General features: G+C 30.8%; 1 protein-coding gene and 1 long non-coding RNA gene across 2 annotated transcripts; both read right to left on the bottom strand.

Annotated features, from left to right (window-relative positions):
• Positions 1 to 5,369: 5,369 nt before the first annotated feature.
• On the bottom strand, positions 5,370 to 8,690 carry LOC125056167 (protein THEM6). The gene is made up of 3 exons (XM_047659143.1): positions 8,469 to 8,690; positions 6,407 to 6,621; positions 5,370 to 5,638 (listed from the first exon to the last, which is right to left on the bottom strand). Exons 1-3 carry the CDS (start codon positions 8,608 to 8,610, stop codon positions 5,411 to 5,413), a joined length of 585 nt encoding a protein of 194 aa, XP_047515099.1. The 5' UTR covers positions 8,611 to 8,690; the 3' UTR covers positions 5,370 to 5,410.
• Positions 8,691 to 9,122: 432 nt separating this feature from the next.
• LOC125056054 lies at positions 9,123 to 11,105 on the bottom strand. The gene is made up of 3 exons (XR_007117995.1): positions 10,804 to 11,105; positions 9,649 to 9,863; positions 9,123 to 9,369 (listed from the first exon to the last, which is right to left on the bottom strand). It is a non-coding gene; the product is annotated as an uncharacterized LOC125056054 (long non-coding RNA).
• Between the last annotated feature and the right edge of the window lie 85 nt (positions 11,106 to 11,190).

Raw genomic sequence — 11,190 nt, 5'->3', positions numbered from 1 at the left:
TTATTTATCATCGTGCAATTAAAAGTCAGAGCTAAAATTATTATTTATTTTAAAAATGCTGATATAATATTTTTACCTTGGAGATGGAGCTATGCATGTAACAGAGGTACGTACACCATATCCGGAAAAATCCATATAAAGAAATTCCTCATACCAAGAATATAAAGCAGCTTAGAAAAAATAATATAAGTTCAATGTTTACATAAAATCCGCTTGGTTTAATTTCACAAGGTTTACTTTTAACTGTTACTGAGCTTGATGATCAATCAACATAGCTTTAATCCTATTAAAATATACATATAATAAACTACTAAAAGTTATTAAAGTAATTTTATTTCAACAACACCAGCCTTGCGATTCTGTAACTCACTTTTCGAACTCTCACAGCGGTTTTCGCAGCTGCGGTCGCGCTAAAATCAGTCGTGAAGCAGTCATTTTACGATTTGGCATTCTGATAAACAATAAACTACAAGCTCCCTCCGCTTGTCAAGACGTAATGTGAAATTGCTTAACAGAATACCATGAGTTTCCAAAAATGAACTCACGGATTAACAGAATCGCACGGCAGTACATGAAACAAAATCACCATAAACTTACTTATTCCAAAATCAGCGCGATCCTCAACCACATTACCGAGTACACCCAAGCCTGTAAAATTCTCGTACACCTCACCCCATTCTTCACCGTTATCACCTATTATTTCTATGGTACAGTTAACCCACCTGGAGCAATTGGTATTTTTAAGATTACTTGAAATAAGACAGCGTATACTATCCTGTATACATTCATAAATCAATGATAGGTAGCTAATTAGAGGTAATTTGGAAGGCGATTTGATATTTGACCGTCTCTTCTAAATTAGGGTGATAAGCTTTTGAAGTGTCTGGAATATGCCCGACGGCCCCATACCCACCTTGCGCAAGGCGATCACTGCAATCCTATTTTCTTTAATACCCTATTCCGTATTGGAAGAAGTTTTTAATTCCAAATTTAAAATAATTAAAAAGTTGAAAAAAAGGAAAGTTTTTATTTAACAGTATTTATGGCCATACTACATAGATAATAATTATAATAATTATTATTATATTATAATAAATTCTGAATATAATTAATTTAATAATAATTATTATTAAATTAATTATATTCAGAATAATCATAATATTAAACGGAATTTATAAAAAAATATTTACGTTTTAAAACTCTTTAAATACATAATTTTAGTTCTTCTTAATTGTCACTACTATATGATTCCATGGTGATAAATTCACAATATACACACACAGTACTATGCAATATTTAAGAGGGAATATGGCCCCTTTGAATGCATCTAAACTGCAAACTACAGAACCGACATATTATTATTAAGAACAGTTATTTTAGAAGCCGAACGAACTGAACCAGAACCTAAATTTGTACCGGTTTTTAATCTCTGCTTCTAATACAGTTATTTCTCAAAGAGTTTACTCTTCTATCTTAGCACACATCTTATAGAGTACTAACAAACTGCTTACCTACAAAACTCCTCCATTAACCTGATCTCAACACCATCACGGCCGAGAGGCACTATTCCAGGATCCAAATCCAAAAGTACGTAAGGTGTATAGGTAAAACATGTTACTTTGACATTTTTACCATCCAACTTAGACATATCATGAGGAAATAGGTTCGCATGTTTTTCAAACCCCGAACAAGAATTCCAACTATCCAGATATACTGGCATATCGTTGTCAACTAGACCAATAAATTTATGCGTAACCAACTCGAAAGCTTCGCAATGGGTCGACGGAGAAGGCAGTACCAGAAGGAGATTGACAACAAAACTGCTTTCTTTCATTCTCAACACATCTAGAAGTGAATTATCCTTTGCATTGTTTAATGGTAACAAAATTATCTTTCGGTCACTTCGCCTTAAAAGACCGCGGCGTGTTGCGTAATCCAACGCAGAGAAAAATCTTTTAGGTTCACTTATTTGTACGATAAAGTCTGAACAACCAGCCTCCGATGCACCCAGTATTAAATCCTCAAGGCTCTGGTTCGAAAGGATATAGCGATGTGACATCTGTGGTAAAATTTGCAACGGCGTTTCAGTTATAACAGTTGTACAGTAAGAAGTATTGAGATAATGGTCTACTAATGTCTGCAACAGTAATTCAATAGGAAGCAAAACATCGGGTACCAATAACATGGTGATCCGATAGAAGAAACGTAATCAGAATGGCAGGTTGCAAATAATGCTAGGTTTTAAATACGTACAAAATGGGAATACCTTTGCCCATTTTAAATATATGTAGTTGATTGAAAGTTTCAAAGAAATAAAAACATATGTTTTATTCATAATACAAGTAATTTTGTCGTAGTACAGATAAAGTTACTAAGATATATCGTTTATTTTAAGATATGTATTTTGAAACGCAACTGATTATTAGTTTCTTATTTTGACACGAGAGTATCTTTTATTACTACTACTACTTTTGCACGAAATTGTATTCACTAAATATTATTTTTACTACAACATCCTCGTACATTGTAACAGTTTATAATAAATTAAAATACATTCATATTTAGGCCTATTTTCGTTTTATTACACAATTGAACATTACAGAAATTACTCATATCAAGGTACAGAGAATTGGTATAGTACCATACTTTTGTCTCTACTTTAAATTGTATAAACAGTAGTTATACGGAACACAGTTAATAACTATAATACAAAAGTAGTGACAAATAAAAGTATCTATTGTGAATAAATACAAACATTCAGAACATCAAAGAATAAAACGTAATTACGGATAATTTTAGTAGCAAACACAATTTAAATAGGTAGCTATTCGTATTATCGGTAGCTAATTGGTATTTAAAAATTCTTTTGATTAGCTTGATGTTTAATAAACACAACATTCTAAATTTATCCTAAACAAACAATATTTGAAAACGAGCACTACAGTTAATGTATATTATTGTAACGCGACAAAACACACGCGGTAAACTGCTTAGCGCCACAATTCCTTGGCGGGATTGTGGTGTTAATAGTTTTGATACTTGATTTACATTAAATAATTGTAAAATGTCCAAATCATTAATGGCATTTTAACTGTATTTATCCCAATTTACAATAGCTATGCAAAATGTAACTAATGTCTAAGAAAAATTATTACCGAAATAATGGAAACGAAGGATTTTTTTTCGGTCATTATTTACAATTTTTGAAGTTATACTTCTTTAGGCGCGTTATGAAAAATTTATGAGTTTTAAAAACTTTAAACTGGCAAGTATTAAAATCGTTCCTTCCGTATCCTGTGATATCTTGTGTGGTCCTTTTTTCTTTTAAGCCAAATTTAACACTAAGTAAAATAAGCTTTTAATTATCCATTTTTTTTGTATACTATTTTTATACAAGCAGATACGCTTGGCATAGTTACTTTTATCGTCATAATCAAAAGATCCTACAATAAAAAAATAGCAATAACGATTCTCACCTACACGCTAACATAATGAGCAAATTTTTACTATATTTTTCATTCTACGTCGTTAGGAAAATTATTCTTATAAATTATTTATATTTTTAATTTAATTTAATTTTTGATATCTATCTATAATAACAGTCTACCTAAAATAATTATATAATTAATTTACGTTTTATATAAAAACTTAATTATTACGTTTCGGTAATTTGAGTTTTTTTTTGACCGCAATTCACTGACATTTATCTATAACAATTGTATAATAATATTTTAACGCTATGGAATATTGATGGAAAATCATTAGGATTTTCATATCCAAAGTATTGCCTTGCCATGAAACAGTTTCCTTTATTTCTAAAAGAATTCCTTAAAAAGCTGTAATTCAATACTGTTTCTAAGTAGTTCATAATGCCAAGTTGTTTTAGCTGTAATAGTTTGGTGACAAGTGACAGGTCGCAGTGTACGTAATGGGATATAACCAATGCCGCTACTTTTTAACATGTGTTTATTTGAATATTTAGCATGAAATATCGATAAATAAAAAATAATAGATATTTCTATATTTAATGCCTGTGCTTTGTTACGGCGGGTGGGGGCTGCTATTGCTCTGCGCCTCCGATTTTTTATATACACCTTCTTTTAGTGAGTACTATCTGCAAAAAAAATATGGGCATTAAAATCGATGGTCGAATTTTTATTCGAATGTGAAAATTTTGTTTTTGACAAAGGAAGCTAAATTTCTCTTTTATTACACAAGCACAAATCAAGTAGGCTCAACCGGGGGCTACTTGCAGCGTTGCCAACTCTACGTCTTTTTACGTAGATCTACGTAATTTAGGCCTTTCCTGAAAATCTACGAACTTCAGTCACATAATCTACGTATTTTTAATCAAATTGAAATATATTATATATTACTTTCGAAAAAAAAAGTTAAAAACAATCCGACCGGGTTTAAAAACATGTGCAAATTTAATTTACCAGAAAATAAGAATGAAGATAAAAAAACACTCGTTTTATTCAGTTTTACCTAGCCTACCCTCTTCATTTCACTCATCAAAAAGTACGTAGATCTACTAACATTTCCTATACAATTTTTATTAAATCTACGTAATTTTCAAAATCCGAGTTGGCAACACTGGCTACTTGTGACATTTATGTAATCAAAGCCGTGACCTATAGCACTACTTAACTCTTTTGCAAAATAAAACGGGCACCTACGGAAATTTACATTCTATGGTCGATTTCAGTTATTTAATGAAATTTAATAGTCTGACGTAGTCTGTATCCTTTGAAAGGTACCCATATTTATGTAAAATCTATTAGATTTCTTTAGGAGTTTCGAAATAATGAAGAACAAGAACTGGCTGTATGGACTAAAGTCCTTTGCCTTTCCATTAGGGATAAATTAATATCATCATGTAAAATGTATTAAAGAATTAAAAAAAACATAAACCATTTCTGTTCATCACCATGTTCAAACTCAAAATAACTTTATTCATATAGGTAACGAAGTACACTTATGAACGTCAACAGAGAAGAGGTTAAATTGATAGGTACTAAATTTACATTTACTACAAGTTCGCAAGGCAAAGACGTATAACGGGCAAGAAACTCTTTTGAACTGGAAATGAATGCCACGGATAAAAAAAAAGATATCATTAAATAATCGTCAAATTTATAAAAAAGCTTTATTGATTAATTTACGTTACATAATTCTCGAATTTGCTTTTATCCATAAATCAAGCTGTAACTTGTGTCTTAGCGCCAATCTTGAATGTTAAATTCTAACTTTATAATTTAGGTAATTAAGTGCGTTTTTGGACAGGTATTGTGTATTTTCTTTTAAAAGCCGTGTTTGTAAAAAGGGCAGGTTTTAGATAGAAAACGACGTCTAAATAAAACCATATGAAACTTAAACCATTTTATTAAAATAACCCACTAATAATTTTCTAATCCTTCTTCCTTAATCTTGCACTTGATATTTCAATGGCATCTAGCCAGTGTTTAATTTCTTCTGGACATTCTGGTCTGCTCTCAGCTCCGGGGATGTTCTTCAGTAGTGTATCGGCGTCAACATTAATCAGATTTTGACGTGACAGCACGATGGCGCGGACAAAGCCATCGAATGTGACGAACTTTTGCTCAATGAACAAAGTTTTGTCTTCCCAGTACACCAACTGAAAAAGGAGTAAATTAGAACATCAGCTTATTCAAGGAATCGATTTATCTTCTACAACTATTAAGACTTATTAGGACAACAAATTACACCTAAATACAATAAGAGAGATATTGGTGTTATTATAAACAATTATTAGAATGAAGAACATTATATAACACTTTACTTTTTTGGGAAAACGGGCTCATCTGATATTAGGTGATAATGCCGCCCATGCCAAAGGGCTAGCGAGTGCAGCTGGCTTCTTAAGAATTGGTACGCTCTTTTCTTGAAGGCCTCTAAGTCGAATTGGTTCAGATTTACTTCAGTGGGCAGCTAGTTCCACATAGTGGTGGTGAGCGGCAAAAACTGCCTTAAAAAAGGCTCAGTTGTGGAACGACTAAATAAACTCTGAGAATGTGACCTCTACACTGAATTCAAAAATAAATAATTTTTCTTCCTATCCTAAATACACACGCTAGCCTTTTTGTGCTAGTGTGTATACTAAATAATAATATTAATTTCGAATATATTTATTATATAATATTTACATATATATTTTTACGAATATAAGCGCGGATATATTAATGACAAAACTCGACATATCGTGTGCTTTGAAGAAAATCATTGTTTTTGTTTGTCATGAGTTTTATATCCGAGTGACATGTTTTTAAATAACGTATTATATTACGTAATTATTGTTATTTCTACATGTCCACATAATAATTTCAAACAATTATCTACCTTATACCTCCATTAATAAAGTTATTATTTGAATAAGCGAACATACCTTTGTTTCAACTTTGTATGGTGTGAATATAGGAATCGTTCGTCGATATCTAATAGTGGATGCACCTTGCAACGCGTGTCCGTCCACTGCTTTAATATTTTCGTAAATTCCAGTAGCGTCGTAGAAGTGGAACCTGGCAAAATCGAGTTCTCGTACGTATCGCGCATTATTCATATGTCTTAGGAAAATATCCACATCTTGAGTTGTACAAAATCCTGAAAAATATAGAATGAATTGCATAAAAAACCTACTATACACACATTTAGGTATTAAAGTTTTTGAACGATAGAGGTCCATGCTAATAGTTACTGCTGATCATAATACCCTTTACCCCTTATTCATAAAAACTAAATGTGTAATAAATAATAAAAATAATAATATATTTTAGTTATTATATTTTAAGGTTAGTTATTGTTTTTATTGTTCTTCTGTTTTGTGCATTTGTGTGTTGGAAATAAAGAAATATATTTTATTAAAAATGTGTAATTATACGATAATTATACGAATCTATCTCTCTTCATCCTAGTGAAACACAATATGACAAAAAGAAATGCAATGGTACTTAATTGGTGCAATTGGACTCATTTTATTTCAATAAATATGATTTACTTATACATTATATATACATATATTGTAGAATAATTGGAAAAATTGTCGCGAGGAATAGAGGCAAGTGGAATAATTTGTAGGAGGCCTTCACTCCGTCGGAGGTTGAGTTCTAGTGTAAAACTTAAATGACCTGGACTTAGTGTAGTTAAGTGTAGTGTACTCTATTTAGGTTTAAAGACATTTATTCTCATAACAGACAATCGTCACTTACATGGGAACTTATATACTAAAGATACAATTTATCACGTCGTGGGTCATTGAAGAGCTTCAAGGATTAATTAGCGAAGTAGAACTTAGGTGGACTTTCATTTCATAACTGGGATAATTTTATTTTTTATATATACACATTTATTATTATAATTTCAATGGCAATGAAAAATGATTGAATTATTCAAATGTTAAATGAATTCAATTACAATGTAAGGCGGAGTCCATTGTTAAAACAGCAAACCATTTTATATATGATTTGAAAAACAAACTGTATTGAATATTAATTTATGAAATGCTTGATTGAACTATTAGACTAATCACAGTAGAACGACTTTTTAATAGATTGCTGACTAATCAATAATAATTCATTCAATTAAGTTGGATTAATACTAACATTCTTTATATACATTTCTTTATTTTAACTCTCCAAAAATGGGTGGATAGCCATATCCCAACTAGTTCCTAAATTAAAATATGATTTAAATCTAAAATGTCTCGATATAATTTTCGTTTCAGAATTTACAGTCAAACTTAAGTTAAACTGATAACGTTGTTTAAGCCGGCAAAAAATGCAATGAAGGGTTTATTTGCAATTAAAGCAAGTATTTATAAGTAAAAAATTGAGTAAATGAAAAGAATCTATCAATCGATGATCAAACAATAGATTTTGCTTTATGCAAAATAGTGAATAAATTAACAACATGGACGTAATCAACATTTTACGAACAGACTTAATTGGTAATGTGTTTGTTAACTATATATTTATCCAAGCAAAAATATGTAGTTACCAAGCACATACGTGGTTTGAAATCGCTAAAGTATTAAGTTTTTCTAGTTTTTACATTGAATGACGTGCAATGGTGTTTTTACCACTTTGTTGTATTTGACAATGCACGAAAGTTTTAAATAATCTTGTTTCAGTGTCGCTTTGATAAATATAATAACTGTTCAGTATAGAGTAATAAGAGAAGCATTTAAAACCTGTTTTAAAACGTAATCTTTATAAAAAGCAAAGAACCTTGACCATAAAACTTATTTATGTAAGAAGTGTTTAAGCTTCTATTTTTTGTTGTTCAAACTTCTTGGCTTAAAACTTTCCCGAATCACATTAATTATCTTAAGAAAATATATAATAAATATAATAGTAGAAAGTAGTTATTAATTAAACTGAGCTAGATTTATTTGAGTAAAGAAAGTTTTGTCTAGATCATGAATAATTAGTTATTTCATTTCAAAAACTTACCGTAAATTGTAGTGGAATCCTTTATACTGCATTTCTTCTTGAACAATCTTCCAATTCCTATAGTGAAAGCGACTCGTAGAAAGTAATTAACATCCCAGAATATATACGCTAATGCTATAATAGACACGATAATGCAGTACATTTTAATACAAAAAACTTGTACGATACTACAAACAAAAGCGAATCAACTGACGTTAGCTGATAAAAATTCTATGCGCGCGATGAGAATCGAATAATTCATGTCATGATGTCATTGAACCAGCAGCCGCGTGAAGTTAGCTACACTTACCTTTAATCACGTAATACCGTTGGTGTAATGCAAAATATTATGAACATGGTTTCGGTGTACCACGTTATTATAATTATTTTAGTATTTTATATTTATTTTAGTAATAAGTCTCAGCTTTCTATTTTTCTTTATATAGCATTTGGCAGCGATTGTTAAGTTACAATTTCATTAAATCGTAACTTAACAAATTTCATTTTTATTCAGGTTTACAAGCTATTATTATATTTATTTTATTGTTTCTTATATTCTGTCCCGAAACATAATAGAAATTGAACGACGTGTGTCAACCAAATTTTAGTGTAAAACGTTGAATTTCAAATCCTTTCAAAATATTTAGAAATTATTCAGTTATTAAAAAAAACATGTTATCCTTTATTGTTTATTACGAAGCTTATCACTTGATTTTTGCATACTACTCAACCAACGTTCGATGTGTGGTGGACATTTTGGTCTATTACTTGAGCCGGGTAGACCTTTTAGAAGAGCCTCCGTTGTTTCTTTATTAGAACCAATAGCATATTGCCGAGATATCAAGAGATGTCTGACTTTACCATCCCGCAATGTAACTACTTCATGTTCGAAAAAAAGAGATCTTTCGTCCCAGTACACTAGCTGAAAATGATAAAAACTGTTCAATCTTCTGTAGCTGGGACACGTTTTAGGTCTATTTCATTGATATTTTTTCTTTAGTTCAGCCTCTGTGCCTACCAAACATATGTCTTATAACCTTTACAGACACACCCAACATTGTAACTATACATATAATTTATTGATTGTACAAGTCTAATCCGGATTAAAAATAAAAACACTAATTCATTACACCCGTTTTTAACCTTTTTGGTTAATCTGTAAGAGCAGTTATCAATAAAGCTGAAGTCGTTAATAATATACCTTAGTATTAATTTTGTAGATCGCAAAAATTGGTAGAGGCTCACAAACCACAGTCATTGTTGATCCTTGCAATGATTTTATACCCAATTTTATACTGCGTTCGTAAATACCGACTCTCTCGTAATAATGGTATCTCGCGAAATCGATTTCGCGTACTAATCTGGCCGTGCGAATACTCTTGAAGAATACATCGCAATCTTGTAAAGTACAAAGACCTGAAAATATATTTTACTTACTTAGGTTTACGTACATTGGACGGCCTAAGGGATGAGAGATATCAAAAAATGAACTCTAACCTTAAGAAAGTAAATGATCCCGTATATTTATTTATTATCTATTATCATTTATAGACTACACAAAGGTACAAGCAGCCTTGTAAGTATATTTATTTGTATAGTAGTTGTCAAAGCAATAATTAGCTTGACCCAGCTAAAAAAAGGAATCGGAAGGAAAAACTGAATCTTCGGTAAAGATACACGGAAAACCAAGATACTAAAGATCATCGTCATTGATTAGACCAGTATTTCCCAACCTTTTTTGTTCCCCCCGTAAACCTAAGCCCTTATAAAATCCTTATTCTATGGGGAGAATAGTAAGCAATGCATAATTTTTAATATTAAAAAATTCAATTGTTCACTTAAGAAACTCTCACTCAGTAACTTGTTAAATGATAGGTTTATAGGACACAGTAAGTAATATATAATGAAAAACTAAAACTCAAATTCCAAATAATTTTTAAAAAATTTCGAATAGACCCCCTTAATAATCAAATTGCCCCTCTGTGGGGCGCGGGCCCCACGTTGGGGAACACTGCATTAGACGTATAATAGTGTGACCAAATTACATACGTCGTTTGTCAAAAATTTACAAACTTTCTGACATTATTTATCGAAACCCAAAGTCTGAAACGCAGCCGATACAAGCCATTTTCTAATCATTCAGCTAATATTCAGACTCCAGACTTATGGTGAGATTATGTCAAAATCTAACATATTTTTGACGTTCGGGAATCACTAACGACTCGTTTCTGAATCTTAGCTTAGGCTAAAGAATTATTGGATTTGACATACGGCAGTCATACTTAGTACACTCGACTCTGAATCCCACATTAAAACTGCTATAACTATACACATGTATTAATTATTATATACTTACCATAAATAGTAGTAACGTCATCCAAAGAACATTTGTTTTCACAAAAACGACTTGTAATAACAGTAAAAACAGTCCGCAAAAAGTAATTAAAATCACAGATTATATGCAAAAAAACAAAAGCTATAATAATATAGAAATATACCATCATGAAAACTGGAGGAACTAGAAAATATTTAGCTAGTTCAAATTCAATTCAGAATATTTTAATTGTGACCTCTAAATGTCAATGAGAGTTAAATATATTCATTATTTAAAACGTCTTGAATGATATTTTAAGTAACTAAGCAATTTTGAAAAATTATTCGTAAAACATTAATTTAAGAGAACTTTTATTTATTTAGGTAACACAATATAAACGTAAAAATATATATGTATTCTGAATTTACA

This window comes from Pieris napi, chromosome 14 (assembly GCF_905475465.1).
Source record: "Pieris napi chromosome 14, ilPieNapi1.2, whole genome shotgun sequence".
Lineage (NCBI taxonomy): Eukaryota > Metazoa > Arthropoda > Insecta > Lepidoptera > Pieridae > Pieris > Pieris napi.
The sequence above is the reverse complement of the archived record's forward strand: the minus strand, read 5'-3'. Positions and strand labels throughout refer to the sequence as shown.

Coding starts and splice junctions, on each gene's coding strand:
- LOC125056167 (XM_047659143.1), bottom strand. CDS start 8,610: ATGTACTGCATTATCGTGTCTATTATAGCATTAGCGTATATATTCTGG. Junction 6,622..8,468: donor GGATTCCACTACAATTTACG/GTAAGTTTTTGA, acceptor TATATTTTTCAG/GATTTTGTACAACTCAAGAT. Junction 5,639..6,406: donor CATACAAAGTTGAAACAAAG/GTATGTTCGCTT, acceptor CTCCTTTTTCAG/TTGGTGTACTGGGAAGACAA.